The sequence below is a fragment of the Euleptes europaea genome, chromosome 9 (assembly GCF_029931775.1).
Source record: "Euleptes europaea isolate rEulEur1 chromosome 9, rEulEur1.hap1, whole genome shotgun sequence".
Classification (NCBI taxonomy): Eukaryota; Metazoa; Chordata; class Lepidosauria; order Squamata; family Sphaerodactylidae; genus Euleptes; species Euleptes europaea.
The window spans coordinates 9,502,501-9,519,205 of NC_079320.1; the positions used below are offsets into that span (position 1 = coordinate 9,502,501).

Genomic DNA, 16,705 nt, shown 5'->3' on the forward strand with positions numbered 1-16,705 from the left:
ACAAAATTACCTCAGGACTTAAAGCAGGGGGAGTGTTGGGGCCTGGGGAGGTCCCGCTCTCAGAATTTCTGCTTGCTAACCATAGAGTCGTGGTCCCAAGAAATGATACCAGGGGCCTCGTTGGGCGCGAGGAGATGAGAATGGATTCATTATTTCCTCAGGGCAGCCGATCCAAACGTGTGAGCGGCCTACCTGACAATTATAGTCGCATCAGTGCGATCGTCACCCCTCAGCAGAAGCGTATGAGCAACCAGGGCCGAGAGCCCTTACCTTGCGGGTTATGAATTAAATGAGAAGCTGAGAAGTTGAATGCTTCTGGCTTCTTCTTGTGTTCCTGTGCAATGAGATGAGAGATAACATTTTCCAGTGGCGCGCTAGGACAGAATTAAGTGAAGCGTCTAGTGCCGCCGTCTCCATCCTTTTTGAGCCTGTGGGCACCTTTGGCATTCTGACACAGCACGGAGGGGCACTGCCAGAGAACGGCTGCCGCTGGGGGCACAAAATGGCTGCCCCAGCTTTTATTCAGCCCCACTGTGAAGATCCTTTTGCTATGGTGGTAACTGCTGCCAAAGGTTCAGACCTTTCCCCCCACCCTCAGTATCGCTCTCAGTTTAGTTTCTCTCCTGTCTACGTCCCTGTTTCTTCTCTCTCACGCCTACAGCTGCAGCCTGATCCTATACATGCCTACTTGCAAGTGTTCAGTGGCTCTTACTTTCCGAAAAGTGTTCAAAAAATTATAGCCTTAATTTTGTGTTCCCCCCCCCTTTCTTTTCCCCTCCACACCAATATTAGTAGTGTTGCCACCTCTGAGTTGGGAAATACCTGGTGATTTTGGGGTTGGAGCCTGGGGAGACTGAGGTTTGGGGAAGTGGGGACTTCAGCAGAGTATAATTCCATAGAGTCTGTCCTCCAAAGCAGCCATTTTCTCCAGGGGAACTGTTCTTGGTTGTCTGGAGATCAACTGTAATAGCGGGAGGCCACCAGGTGGCACCTGGAGGTTGGCAACCATAAGTATGAGCAAGCATGCCCCTTGGATTATTTTTTAGCCCCACTTAGCTCTGCTGCTGTTTTGTATGTCAATTTCCAGAATGGGAAAGCGACAAGGTTTGGTGCTCTCTGCCATGGAAACCCACCATCCCTTTCCTAACAATCAGAGAAAATGGGATGTTTCCTGGGATGGTGCGGCAACCACTCCGCTCCACCTCCCAAACAACAGTTCAGTTCGCGAATAGACGGTGGGAATTCCCGCCAGCTTTTTCTTTCTGCCCCTCCCGTTGCCCAATTCCCCCCCATGCTATTCCTGAGGGTCTGCTGACCCCCCCCCCCCGAACAAACTTTTAGGGGACTCAGCGGCTAGGGAAGCCGGAATGTCCTGCCCCGCAAAGTCCATGGAAGGTGTATGCCTGTCGGATCCAGAATTGGAAGAGCATGCCAGAAGTAATTTGCAATCCAAAGCACAGAACAGCAGCTGTACAAATAGATACGTATTGTGAACACAAAATAAACTGCATAAATATCTACCAACCATCTATGTGTATTGAAAAAACCCTGTTAGTCTCGTCATAATTAACATGGAATACAAAATACAATCAAATGCAAACACAAAATAATTGACTCTTAAGGAGTTATTCTCCAATGTATCAAGCCCCCCAGAGTCTAGTAAGTGGGGGAGCTGGATACATTGGAGCATGACTCCTTAAGAGTCAATTATTTTGTGTTTGCATTTGATTGTATTTTGTATTCCATGTTAATTACGACGTGACTGACATGGTTTTTTCAATACATGTAGATGGTTGGTAGATATTTATGCAGTTTATTTTGTGTTCACAATACGTATCTATTTACCACGTTAGTCACGTTGTAATTAACCCGGAAATACAATATACAATCAAACACAAACACAAAATAATGGACTCTTAAGGAGTCATGTTCCAACATTATCAAGCCCCCCCCCCCCCGCCAGAGTCTGATAGTAAGTCGGGGGCTTTATATATTGGAGCATGACTCCTTAAGAGTCAATTATTTTGTGTTTGATAGTATATTGTATTTCCAGGTTAATTATGACGTGACTAATGTGGCTTTTTCAATACACATAGATGGTTGGTAGATATTTATGCGGTTTGTTTTGTGCTCACAAGACGTACCTATTTATAGTTGGCCTTTGTGCTGTGCTTTGGATTCCAGATTTGCTTAACAGCATAGATGGTAATTTTGTGTGGAAGTTGTTTACAGTCACTGAATGCTGTCCCAAAGAGTTAGAGGCTACCTCCTGGTAGCCCAAACCAAATTTGAAGATGGAGCACTTTTAGCATATGGTGCCTACAATGCAATATAGCTTCTTGGAAGGGAGGTGGGCGCTTCCTGTTTACATGAGATGGGGGAAAGTCCCACTTCCTCTTTTTTGGGCAAAGGGTGGCATGTAAATGTAAAAAAAGCGAATGTGTAAGGGGGAGCACAGAGATAGATCAGTTTATGTGACCTTTCGCAACCATGGTAGTTAGTGGCAGGGCCATCTCTTATGTTATGCTAATCTGACAATTTGGTTATAAATGAGAAGTGCGTTGTCTCTATCAGGGTTTATACAGTTAGATCTATCGATCAATTCAAATTCGGCCATGATTTGTTTGGCTACAATCTTTATTTAATATTTATTTGCTGAAAACATTTATTAGCCGCTTTCCTTCCCTGCGGAGAGCAAAGCAGCTTCCAAACTTAGATAAAAACCACATAGGATAAAATGCATTAAAAAACATAAAACCAAAATTTGAAATCGCTGTCATTAAACGTAACCAAATGCAGTCCTAAATAAAACTGTTGTCAGCTTCCTCCTATAGATCGAAAGCAAGGGGGCCAGGCGCACCTCCCTGAGGAGGTTGCTTCACAATTATGGGGCTGCCACTGAAAAGGCCCTCTCTCATGTACCTACCAATCTTTGATTAAAGGGACAGTCAGGAGGGCCTCTCCTTGTGATCTTAATTCCCAGACTGGAACATATGGGAGAAAATGGTCCTTCAGAAACACAGGCCTCCAGCCATGCAGGGCTTTAACCTGCTGGTCTTTTTAGGTGCAACAGAACTTCCTTTTGTTTGTTTATAAGGAAGGATAGAGAGCCAGTGTGGTGTAATGGTTAAGAGTGGCGGACTCTAATCTGGACTTCCGGGTTCGATTCCCAATCCCCACTCCTCCACATGAAGCCTGCTGGGTGACCTTGGGCCAGTCACAGTTCTTCGAACTCAGCCCACGGGGAAGCAGGCAATGGCAAACCACTTCCAAACGTGTTTTGCCTTGAAAACCTGATGGGGTTGCCATAAGTCAGGTGTGACTTGATGGCACTTTCCCGCCACCAATTAGGAAGGAGAGCAGTTGCAACGGCTGTTAAAATGCATTCCGCCGCAGAATTACACTTTCCGTGCGATGAACGAATAAATATTATGCATGGAACGTCAAAGAAATTTAAAAGAAAAGGGAAAATATATCCCAGGAAGCTGAGTTGTTTTTCATGAGCTCCTTTTGTTCTGTTCAGGAAGTAGCAGGGCGGGGAGATTGTATCTTGCTGGGGGTGACTGTGCATTGACCCATCTCTGACTTCCACAAATGGCACTCCGCTCCACGGGATGGGCCCTCAGCAAAGAAGCTGTTTATGCTCGAACAAGATACAAAATGATAGAGGAAAAGCAGCCGGAGGAAAATTAATGTTTCATTTCCTAGCTCACACCCTCTTTGCAAGTCACCTAAATGTCTTCCAGGGAAGAGGTAATTGACTTGACTCAGGGTTGTACGTTGTCCCGAAGGGTAGGTACAATTTCAGCTGTTTTATCTGCCTCACCCACCCCCAAATTCCACTCGGCTTTTTATTTTAAATTGTTTGACTCGGGTTTAATTATGTTGTTGTGTTTCCTGGAGCCTCCCAGACTACAAACAACTGTTTCACAATGAGCTGTATGTATGAGCACTCCAGATTTTTTTTAAGTTCTTTGGAATTCCAGTACAGGGTGCAATTGGGTAGACTTCCACCACTATGAACCTCTGATTCCTTTTAGATCCCCCCCTTTTTTAATTTCTCAGTTGAATTTCTAGTCCTCATAGTTGTGAAGAAGCAAGAAAAAGTGTAGGAAACGAGAGGTGAAAAGCTCAGTGGCTAGGATTTCTAGTGGTTAAGGCAGGGGCCCCAACCTGGTGCCTGTGGGCACCTCGGTGCCACCAACACCGAAGTATGTTTAGCCTGAAGAGGAGAAGACTGAGAGGGGATATGATAACCATCTTCAAGTACTTGAAGGGGTGTCATGTAGAGGATGGTGCCGAGTTGTTTTCTGTTGCCCCAGAAGGTCAGACCAAAACCAACGGGTTGAAATTAAATCAAAAGAGATTCAGTCTAGACATTTGGAAGAATTTTCTAACAGTTTGAGTGGTTCCTCAGTGGAACAGGCTTCCTTGGGAGGTGGTAAGCTCTCCTTCCCTGGAGGTTTTTAAGCAGAGGCTAGATGGCCTTCTGTCATCAATGCTGATTCTGTGACCTTAGGCAGTTCATGAGAGGGAGGGCATCTTGGCCATCTTCTGGGCATGGAGTAGGGGTCATTGGGGGTGGAGGGGGGAGGTAGTTGTGAATTTCCTGCATTGTGCAGGGGGTTAGACTAGATGACCCTGGTGGCCCCTTCCAACTATGACATGTTTCTTGGTGCCAGGTGGGGCTTTTGCCCAGAAGTGGTTGCCATCACACAATGACTGCCACTGTGGGCTGGGGCGATGGCAAACCAAGCATCCTTCCATGGCAACTGTTTCTGCATGCTTGCAAATTGATGTTCCCTGCAAACGCAAAGGTCTTCTGGAGTGCTCCCATGAGGTGAAAGAAACCCAGGACTAGCTGTTTGCTCTGTGTGAAAGATGCTTTGGAGAAGAAGGGAATGGGGAAAAGGAAGTGGGAAACCCACTAGTGAGCATCATGGTGTCCATAGATGCCACATTGAGGGGCTTGGCATGCAGAAGGTCCCAGGTTCAATCCCCGGCATCTCCAGGACAAGGCAAGTAGGTGATGTGAAAGGCCTCCGCCTGAGACCCTGGAGAGCCGCTGCCGGTCTGAGCAGGCAATATTGACTTTGATGGACCAAGGGTCTGATTCAGTATAAGGCAGCTTCATGTGGTCATGTGATCACCACTTCAACCACTGCCAGCATGGTGGTGTAGTGGTTAAGAGCGGTAGTTTGGACCGGTGGACTCTAGTCTGGAGAACCGGGTTTGATTCCCCACTCCTCCATATGAGCTGCGGAGGTTAATCTGGGGAACTGGATTTGTTTCCCCACTCGTACACACGAAGCCAGCTGGGTGACCTTGGGCCAGTCATGCTGTCTCAGCCCCATCTACCTCACAGGGTGCCTGTTGTGGGGAGGGGAAGGTGATTGTAAGCTGGTTTGATTCTTCCTTAAGTGGTAGAGAAAGTCGGCATATAAAAACCAACTCTTCTTCACTGTACAACCTGTTGTGATGCTAAGTGCCGTCAGAGTCGCAGCCAACTTATGGTGACCCCGAAGAGTTTTCCAGGCAAGAGATGAACAGCGGTGGTTTGCCATTGTCTGTCTCTGCGTAGCAACCCTGGTATTCCTTGGTGGTCTCCCATCCAAGTATTAACCAGGGCTGACCCTGCTTAGCTTCTGAGATCTGGCAAGATCAGGCAAGCCTGGGTTATCCAGGTCAGGGCACTGTACAACCTAGTCGTTGCCAATTTGAGAAGAAAATCACTAGAAACCTGAGTCTTAGAAGGAAATTATAAAATGCCCAACCTGCCAAATTGTGGCCATAAGACTGGGGATCTCTTTGTTCTCGGTGCAGAGTGTATGCAGGAAATTTTCAATATTGTACAATGGAGACAGCTTCAGAAACCACCCTTAAGTGTCCCCATTCTGCATTGTGATGCATCTTTTTCTGGTTTTGCAGTTGGCTTTGCGGGATGCCCTCCTGAAGAAGCGGAAAAGGCTGGTAAAGTAACTGCAGATGCAGGTGGAGAGGAAGACCATTTTTTATGTCAATTACTGATTTGGATCTCTGATGCCTCCTCTTATTCTTGAACTATCTACGCTCCCAAAGACAGAAGAATGAAAACTACACCTGGCTAATTGAACACAGTGACTCTCCCCCCTGCTCACCACCTATGTGTAAAAATCTCCAAATGACTATTTAAAGAAGATTTTACAAGCTGGGAATATACCTCGAGGAATGGACTTGCCTTTTCATTAAATGCAATTTATTTAAATGTGTCTCCAGCTTGTTAACAGAGTAGGACTCCAATTACCTTGATGGAAGAGCTGTGACGTCAGCGGCAAAAATTCCTCCTGAGTAAACCCTATGGACTGCAGCGGAATAGCCGCCTAAGTAAATTACTATGGGATGACTGTTTATATTTGTAAATGTTCTAGCTGAATGTGAGAAGAAAAGCAGTACTCTGGTATTGTTATAAAATTTTAAATACTATATTCTATCTTATACTTTTAATGATTTTGTACATATTGGAAACGACAGTGATTCATGTGCCTGAGCTTCATTGGATAACGTTTTAACTTGTTTTTGGGTCAGTCAAGGTGAGCTGTAACTGGTATGGTGTAGTGGTTAGAGCATCTGACTAGGACCCGGGGTATGAATTTCCCACTCCGCTGTGGAAGCCTGCCGGAGACCTTGGGCCTGTCACAGTCTCTCAGCCTAACCTCCCCTCGCCAGGTTGTTGTGAGGATTAAGTGGAGGTGGAGGGAACCATGTGAAAGGCTGCTTTGAGTCCCCAATCGGGGGGGAAAGCGGGATATAAATAAAAATAAATAACTGAAATAACCAGGTGCAGGAGAACACAAACTCTGCATCTGATGTATGACCCTGGTCACCCAATAACTCAGGTGTGCAAAAATATTTAATTTGATTTATTCAATCTCAAGAGTTGGAAGGGATAACCAGGGTCATCTAGTCCAACTCCTGGCCAATGCAGGAACTACAACTATAATATCCCCAACAACTAGGCATTCAATCGATTCTTAAAAACCTCCAAAAACAAAGAATCTTCCATCTCATGAGGGAGAGTGTTCTAATGTCAAACGCACCTCACCGTGAGGAAATTCTTCCTCAAACTTAGATGAAACCTCCTTTGCTGTAGTTTTAAAATCAATTCGGGTCCTATCTTCCTACCCTACTGGACACGTATCCGCCCATCCTCCGCATGATGTCCCTTCGGAAGGTGGCAACCATATCACCTCACGAGCATCTCTTCTCCAACGTGGAGATTTCCAGTTCCTTCAACTTCTCCTCATACGACATGGTCTCCAGATCCTTAATCAGCTTCATTGCCCTATGCTGGACTCCTTCCAGCTTATTGACATCCTTCCTAAACTGATGCCAAAAACTGAACACAGTATTCCACATGAGGTCATAATTCATTCTTACAACAGTCTTGTACAGTAGGCTCAGTTGCATTACCTCCATTATTGGGGGAAGGCCTGGCCTGTATCCTACTACTCCACAAAATTTGAATTCTTCCAATTTAAATGGCTTATTTTCCTGTGGAAAAGCCGCTGGAGGAAAGCTTCAGACTTTGCTGAGCAGCATGGTAGGATACACAGGCTGTTGCTTTGTGGCTTGGTAGCTGAGGAAGGATTTGAACTGTGGGTTTCTCTTAAGAAGAAGAGTTGGTTTTTATATGCCGACTTTCTCTGCCACTTAAGGGAGAATCAAACTGGCTTACAATCACCTTCCCTTCCCCTCCCCACAACAGACACTGAAAGAGCTCTAAGAGAGCTGTGACTAGCCCAAGGTCACCCAGCTGGCTTCATGTGGAGTGGGGAAACCAACTCTGTTCACCAGATTAGCCTCTGCCGCTCATGCGGAAGAGTGGGGAAATCAAACCTGGGTCTCCAGATTAGAGTCCACTGCTCCAAACCACCGCTCTTAACCACTACACCATGCTGGCTCTCCTGTGTACAGGGAGCAAGTGCTTTGGCATTTGTTGGGATTTATACTCATGTTAAGTGTTCAGCATTAGCTACCGCTCTGCTGCAGTTTCTTAGAGAGCCAGCATGGTGTAGTGGTTAAGAGCGGTGGACTCTAATCTGGAGAACCAGGTTTCATTCCCCACTCCTCCACATGAAGTCAGCTGGGTGACCTTGGGCTAGTCACCCTCTCTGCCCCACCTACCTCACAAGGTGTTTGTTGTGGGGAGGGGAAGAGAAGACGATTGTAAGCCGCTTTGAGACTCCTTAAAGGTAGAGAAAAGCGGGGTATAAAAACCAGCTCTTCTTTACATTATAGGGAAGTAGGTGTGAATGAACTCTGGTACCAAAGCCATTAGAATAGTAGAGGAGAGAGAGAATAATAGCCTGCCTGATATTTGAACGTAGAGCTTTATAGCTCATTTCTCCGTGCTTAGCTATTTATTTATTTTTGACAGTTTCTGATGTAGCGATACTTGATGATCTGGCCTCATCCCTTGAAAACTAGGAAGGAGGTCACAGAGAAACCAAACGAAACCTGCTGACAGACGATAACTATAGAGGGGGACAGATTTGGAAATTCCACAATTTTGGTGCCACGGCCCTTCCTCAGGTTGCCACCCATCTCACCTCAGATGTACCTGAAGCAAAGGCACCAAAGAGGACTGTAACAGGTAGGTTCATATGGGGGTAGGCAGTCCTTAAGATAACGTTTTCTCAAAGCTCTGTAGTGCTTTAAAGGTCAGCTACCAGCACCCAGCTTGCTGGGGGTAAAGGGAAGATGACTGGGGGAGGCACTGGCAAACCACCCCGTAAACAAAGTCTGCCTAGTAAACGTCGGGATGTGACGTCACCCCATGGGTCAGGAATGACCCGGTGCTTGCATAGGGGACCTTTACCTTTTTTATCTTTACCAACACCCTGAATTGGGCCTGGAAGTCAACTGGGAGCCAATATAGATGGAATGAGACAGGAATGGTACGGTCCCTACAACCCACTTGAGTTCTTGTACCAGAGTTCTGTACCAGCTGTAGCATCTGTACCATCAAGCATACACTGTAGTAGTCTGATCTTGTTACCCAGGTTTTTTTCACCCAGGAAAGCTGCAACCGGCTCACCGACCAAAGCTGTTGAAAAGAGCTTGCTGACATTCATTTGCCGTGGCTTGAGTGGTTCTTTTCTGTATAGGGGTGTGTATGAGCATTACCTTGTGGCCTTTTCTATCTTAGCCAACTTATCACAGCAGCCAGGGAGTGATTTAGGACCCCTACTGCATCATCAGGAAACATGGATAAGGATTTATAGAGTTGGGTATCATCCCTTGGAAGCTGGAATGTGTTCAGAGGAGGGCAACAAAGATGGAGCAGGTTCTGGAGACCAAGACCTACAAGGAAAGGTTGAAGGAGCTGGGTATGTGATAACCATCTTCAAGTACTTGAAGGGCTGTCATATAGAGGATGGTGCTGAGGTATTTTCTGTTGTCGGACCAGAACCAGCGGGTTAAAATTAAATCAAAATAGTTTCAGTCTAGATTAGGAAGAACTTTCTAACAGAGTGGTGAGTTCTCCTTCCCTGGAGGTTTTTAAGCAGAGGCTAGATGGCCATCTGTCAGCAATGCTGATTTTGTGACCTTAGGCAGATGATGAGGGGGGAGGACACCTTGGCCATCTTCTGGGCATGGAGTAGGGTCACTGGGGGTGTGGGGGGGGGGAGAGGTAGTTTGGAATTTCCTGCATTGTGCAGGGGGTTGGACTAGATGATCCTGGTGGTCCCTTCCAACTCTGATTCTATCCACATATTGATGACAACCAACCCCAAAGAGATGAATGATTTGCCTTAAAGGCTTTACATAGAGACTGGAAAGGTTATAGGATAAAACTGTGATAACCTTGCAATACAAATTTACCTTTCACTTGTGGTTAGAGGAGAAAAGGGAGAACACCTTTTTTGAGGGCATGTAGATCAACAACCCTGCCATTGGATCTAAAGCTGATCCAGAATACCTCCTCTATGTTCTGTTCTCACAACTCATTAGCAATTCAGAATCTCCTTTTGCCTACAAGCATATATCCTAACTTTAAGGAGCTTGGGGGGAGGTTACACCGTTCTCCCCACTCCAAGTTCATTCTCACAACAATCCTGTGAGGTAGGTTAGGCTTGGGAGACTCTGTATGTGACTGACAGATAATGCGACGAGCTTCATGACCAAGCAGGACTTATACCCAGGTCTCCCCAGTCCTGATTTGTAATTGAAGGGTGAAAGAAATTTCCTTGTTTTTGCTTGGGGTTGTCAATTTGCCATATGAAAAACACCTGCCTTGCTCCTCCAACCATAATAGTAGTTTGAACAGCAAGTTTGGTGAGGAATGCAGCGGCTCAACTATCATCCTAGACGGAGCAGTTATTTGAGAGCCATAAACCTTACAGTTAATTCCTGCAAACAGGAGAATGATGCCTGGTTAGTGTTTAATTCACTTTTATATTCCTGTGTTTAATATTCCTGAATATTGGCTAAGTCATTCAGTTACTCAACGGGATTTCCCCTTTGCACTTTATTTATTTTGTGGTAGGAAGAGTTTAGTGTCGTCGTGGGCTAGGTTTGAGTACAGCTGGGTTCAAATCCCCCGTTCCCTGAAGCCTCAGATTCCGAACCAATCACCTGGGCCGCCTCACCTACCTCACAGGGTCGGTGTGGGGCTAATATAGGGAAAGGGGGGGAATCTGTGAACGCCGCCCTGATCTCCTAAGGAGGCGAATGGGATACAGACTACACTAGTTGGACGGCTAGAGGCCTTAGTGAGCTGTGTGGCAGGCAGCAAGCCACCAGGTGAAGCGCTACCGTCCCGGGAGGGGAAGAAGTGGTCGGAACGCTGCCTGCTTTGCAGGCCTTTAAAGAGCACAGTGGGTAGCTGTGTTGGTCTGTCTGCAGTAGTAGAAAAGGGCAAGAGTCCAGTAGCACCTGAAAGACGAACAAAAATATTTTCTGGTAGGGTATGAGCTTTCGTGAGCTCACGCTGTGGCTCACGAAAGCTCATACCCTACCAGAAAATATTTTTGTTCGTCTTTAAGGTGCTACTGGACTCTTGCCCTTTTCTACTACTGGTATCTGAAGAAGTGAGCCGGGGCTCACGAAAGCTCATAACCTACGAAAATATTCTTGTTCGTCTTTAAGGTGCTACTGGACTCTTGCCCTTTTCTACTATTGGTATCTGAAGAAGTGAGCTGTGGCTCACGAAAGCTCCTACCCTACCAGAAAATATTCTTGTTCGACTTTAAGGTGCTACTGGACTCTGGCCCTTGTGGCTCACGAAAGCTCCTACCCTACCAGAAAATATTCTTGTTCGTCTTTAAGGTGCTACTGGACTCTTGCCCTTTTCTACTACTGGTATCTGAAGAAGTGAGCTGTGGCTCACGAAAGCTCATACCCTACCAGAAAATATTCTTGTTAGTCTTTCAGGTGCTACTGGACTCTTGCCCTTTTCTACTACTGGTATCTGAAGAAGTGAGCTGTGGCTCACGAAAGCTCATACCCTACCAGAAAATATTCTTGTTAGTCTTTCAGGTGCTACTGGACTCTTGCCCTTTTCTACTACTGGTATCTGAAGAAGTGAGCCGGGGCTCACGAAAGCTCCTACCCTACCAGAAAATATTGTTAGTCTTTAAGGTGCGACTGGACTCTTGCCCTTTTCTACTGCTGGTATCTGAAGAAGTGAGCCGGGGCTCACGAAAGCTCATACCCTACCAGAAAATATTGTTAGTCTTTAAGGTGCGACTGGACTCTTGCCCTTTTCTACTACTGGTATCTGAAGAAGTGAGCCGGGGCTCATGAAAGCTCATAACCTACGAAAATATTCTTGTTCGTCTTTAAGGTGCTACTGGACTCTTGCCCTTTTCTACTATTGGTATCTGAAGAAGTGAGCTGTGGCTCACGAAAGCTCCTACCCTACCAGAAAATATTCTTGTTCGTCTTTAAGGTGCTACTGGACTCTTGCCCTTTTCTACTACTGGTATCTGAAGAAGTGAGCTGTGGCTCACGAAAGCTCATACCCTACCAGAAAATATTCTTGTTAGTCTTTCAGGTGCTACTGGACTCTTGCCCTTTTCTACTACTGGTATCTGAAGAAGTGAGCTGTGGCTCACGAAAGCTCATACCCTACCAGAAAATATTCTTGTTAGTCTTTAAGGTGCGACTGGACTCTGGCCCTTTTCTACTACTGGTATCTGAAGAAGTGAGCCGGGGCTCACGAAAGCTCATAACCTACGAAAATATACTTGTTCGTCTTTAAGGTGCTACTGGACTCTTGCCCTTTTCTACTATTGGTATCTGAAGAAGTGAGCTGTGGCTCACGAAAGCTCCTACCCTACCAGAAAATATTCTTGTTCGACTTTAAGGTGCTACTGGACTCTTGCCCTTTTCTACTACTGGTATCTGAAGAAGTGAGCTGTGGCTCACGAAAGCTCATACCCTACCAGAAAATATTCTTGTTCGACTTTAAAGTGCTACTGGACTCTGGCCCTTGTGGCTCACGAAAGCTCCTACCCTACCAGAAAATATTCTTGTTCGTCTTTAAGGTGCTACTGGACTCTTGCCCTTTTCTACTACTGGTATCTGAAGAAGTGAGCTGTGGCTCACGAAAGCTCATACCCTACCAGAAAATATTCTTGTTCGTCTTTCAGATGCGACTGGACTCTGGCCCTTTTCTACTACTGGTATCTGAAGAAGTGAGCCGTGGCTCACGAAAGCTCCTACCCTACCAGAAAATATTCTTGTTCGTCTTTCAGGTGCGACTGGACTCTTGCCCTTTTCTACTGCTGGTATCTGAAGAAGTGAGCCGGGGCTCACGAAAGCTCATACCACCAGAAAATATTGTTAGTCTTTAAGGTGCGACTGGACTCTGGCCCTTTTCTACTACTGGTATCTGAAGAAGTGAGCCGGGGCTCACGAAAGCTCATAACCTACGAAAATATTCTTGTTCGTCTTTAAGGTGCTACTGGACTCTTGCCCTTTTCTACTATTGGTATCTGAAGAAGTGAGCTGTGGCTCACGAAAGCTCCTACCCTACCAGAAAATATTCTTGTTCGACTTTAAGGTGCTACTGGACTCTTGCCCTTTTCTACTACTGGTATCTGAAGAAGTGAGCCGGGGCTCACGAAAGCTCATACCCTACCAGAAAATATTCTTGTTAGTCTTTCAGGTGCTACTGGACTCTTGCCCTTTTCTACTACTGGTATCTGAAGAAGTGAGCTGTGGCTCACGAAAGCTCATACCCTACCAGAAAATATTCTTGTTAGTCTTTAAGGTGCGACTGGACTCTGGCCCTTTTCTACTACTGGTATCTGAAGAAGTGAGCCGGGGCTCACGAAAGCTCATAACCTACGAAAATATACTTGTTCGTCTTTAAGGTGCTACTGGACTCTTGCCCTTTTCTACTATTGGTATCTGAAGAAGTGAGCTGTGGCTCACGAAAGCTCCTACCCTACCAGAAAATATTCTTGTTCGACTTTAAGGTGCTACTGGACTCTTGCCCTTTTCTACTACTGGTATCTGAAGAAGTGAGCTGTGGCTCACGAAAGCTCATACCCTACCAGAAAATATTCTTGTTCGTCTTTCAGATGCGACTGGACTCTGGCCCTTTTCTACTACTGGTATCTGAAGAAGTGAGCCGTGGCTCACGAAAGCTCCTACCCTACCAGAAAATATTCTTGTTCGTCTTTCAGGTGCGACTGGACTCTTGCCCTTTTCTACTGCTGGTATCTGAAGAAGTGAGCCGGGGCTCACGAAAGCTCATACCACCAGAAAATATTGTTAGTCTTTAAGGTGCGACTGGACTCTGGCCCTTTTCTACTACTGGTATCTGAAGAAGTGAGCCGGGGCTCACGAAAGCTCATAACCTACGAAAATATTCTTGTTCGTCTTTAAGGTGCTACTGGACTCTTGCCCTTTTCTACTATTGGTATCTGAAGAAGTGAGCTGTGGCTCACGAAAGCTCCTACCCTACCAGAAAATATTCTTGTTCGACTTTAAGGTGCTACTGGACTCTTGCCCTTTTCTACTACTGGTATCTGAAGAAGTGAGCCGGGGCTCACGAAAGCTCATACCCTACCAGAAAATATTCTTGTTAGTCTTTCAGGTGCTACTGGACTCTTGCCCTTTTCTACTACTGGTATCTGAAGAAGTGAGCTGTGGCTCACGAAAGCTCATACCCTACCAGAAAATATTCTTGTTAGTCTTTAAGGTGCGACTGGACTCTGGCCCTTTTCTACTACTGGTATCTGAAGAAGTGAGCCGGGGCTCACGAAAGCTCATAACCTACGAAAATATACTTGTTCGTCTTTAAGGTGCTACTGGACTCTTGCCCTTTTCTACTATTGGTATCTGAAGAAGTGAGCTGTGGCTCACGAAAGCTCCTACCCTACCAGAAAATATTCTTGTTCGACTTTAAGGTGCTACTGGACTCTTGCCCTTTTCTACTACTGGTATCTGAAGAAGTGAGCTGTGGCTCACGAAAGCTCATACCCTACCAGAAAATATTCTTGTTCGACTTTAAAGTGCTACTGGACTCTGGCCCTTGTGGCTCACGAAAGCTCCTACCCTACCAGAAAATATTCTTGTTCGTCTTTAAGGTGCTACTGGACTCTTGCCCTTTTCTACTACTGGTATCTGAAGAAGTGAGCTGTGGCTCACGAAAGCTCATACCCTACCAGAAAATATTCTTGTTCGTCTTTCAGATGCGACTGGACTCTGGCCCTTTTCTACTACTGGTATCTGAAGAAGTGAGCCGTGGCTCACGAAAGCTCCTACCCTACCAGAAAATATTCTTGTTCGTCTTTCAGGTGCGACTGGACTCTTGCCCTTTTCTACTGCTGGTATCTGAAGAAGTGAGCCGGGGCTCACGAAAGCTCATACCACCAGAAAATATTGTTAGTCTTTAAGGTGCGACTGGACTCTGGCCCTTTTCTACTACTGGTATCTGAAGAAGTGAGCCGGGGCTCACGAAAGCTCATAACCTACGAAAATATTCTTGTTCGTCTTTAAGGTGCTACTGGACTCTTGCCCTTTTCTACTATTGGTATCTGAAGAAGTGAGCTGTGGCTCACGAAAGCTCCTACCCTACCAGAAAATATTCTTGTTCGACTTTAAGGTGCTACTGGACTCTTGCCCTTTTCTACTACTGGTATCTGAAGAAGTGAGCTGTGGCTCACGAAAGCTCATACCCTACCAGAAAATATTCTTGTTCGACTTTAAAGTGCTACTGGACTCTGGCCCTTGTGGCTCACGAAAGCTCCTACCCTACCAGAAAATATTCTTGTTCGTCTTTAAGGTGCTACTGGACTCTTGCCCTTTTCTACTACTGGTATCTGAAGAAGTGAGCTGTGGCTCACGAAAGCTCATACCCTACCAGAAAATATTCTTGTTCGTCTTTCAGATGCGACTGGACTCTGGCCCTTTTCTACTACTGGTATCTGAAGAAGTGAGCCGTGGCTCACGAAAGCTCCTACCCTACCAGAAAATATTCTTGTTCGTCTTTCAGGTGTGACTGGACTCTTGCCCTTTTCTACTACTGGTATCTGAAGAAGTGAGCCGGGGCTCACGAAAGCTCATACCACCAGAAAATATTGTTAGTCTTTAAGGTGCGACTGGACTCTGGCCCTTTTCTACTACTGGTATCTGAAGAAGTGAGCCGGGGCTCACGAAAGCTCATAACCTACGAAAATATTCTTGTTCGTCTTTAAGGTGCTACTGGACTCTTGCCCTTTTCTACTATTGGTATCTGAAGAAGTGAGCTGTGGCTCACGAAAGCTCCTACCCTACCAGAAAATATTCTTGTTCGACTTTAAGGTGCTACTGGACTCTTGCCCTTTTCTACTACTGGTATCTGAAGAAGTGAGCCGGGGCTCACGAAAGCTCCTACCCTACCAGAAAATATTCTTGTTCGTCTTTCAGGTGCTACTGGACTCTTGCCCTTTTCTACTACTGGTATCTGAAGAAGTGAGCTGTGGCTCACGAAAGCTCATACCCTACCAGAAAATATTCTTGTTAGTCTTTAAGGTGCGACTGGACTCTGGCCCTTTTCTACTACTGGTATCTGAAGAAGTGAGCCGGGGCTCACGAAAGCTCATAACCTACGAAAATATACTTGTTCGTCTTTAAGGTGCTACTGGACTCTTGCCCTTTTCTACTATTGGTATCTGAAGAAGTGAGCTGTGGCTCACGAAAGCTCCTACCCTACCAGAAAATATTCTTGTTCGACTTTAAGGTGCTACTGGACTCTTGCCCTTTTCTACTACTGGTATCTGAAGAAGTGAGCTGTGGCTCACGAAAGCTCATACCCTACCAGAAAATATTCTTGTTCGACTTTAAAGTGCTACTGGACTCTGGCCCTTGTGGCTCACGAAAGCTCCTACCCTACCAGAAAATATTCTTGTTCGTCTTTAAGGTGCTACTGGACTCTTGCCCTTTTCTACTACTGGTATCTGAAGAAGTGAGCTGTGGCTCACGAAAGCTCATACCCTACCAGAAAATATTCTTGTTCGTCTTTCAGATGCGACTGGACTCTGGCCCTTTTCTACTACTGGTATCTGAAGAAGTGAGCCGTGGCTCACGAAAGCTCCTACCCTACCAGAAAATATTCTTGTTCGTCTTTCAGGTGCGACTGGACTCTTGCCCTTTTCTACTGCTGGTATCTGAAGAAGTGAGCTGGGGCTCACGAAAGCTCATACCACCAGAAAATATTGTTAGTCTTTAA

The 16,705-nt window shown here is 45.9% G+C and overlaps 1 protein-coding gene across 1 annotated transcript in view; it reads left to right on the forward strand.

Annotated features, from left to right (window-relative positions):
• Positions 1-5,979, forward strand: part of SDAD1 (SDA1 domain containing 1) — a 31,998-nt gene extending 26,019 nt beyond the window's left edge. Inside the window, exons 22-23 of the mRNA XM_056855781.1 lie at positions 347-556; positions 5,929-5,979. Coding sequence (XP_056711759.1) covers positions 347-556; positions 5,929-5,979 — 261 coding nt within the window. The remainder of the gene's footprint in view (positions 1-346; positions 557-5,928) is intronic.
• Positions 5,980-16,705: the final 10,726 nt, after the last annotated feature.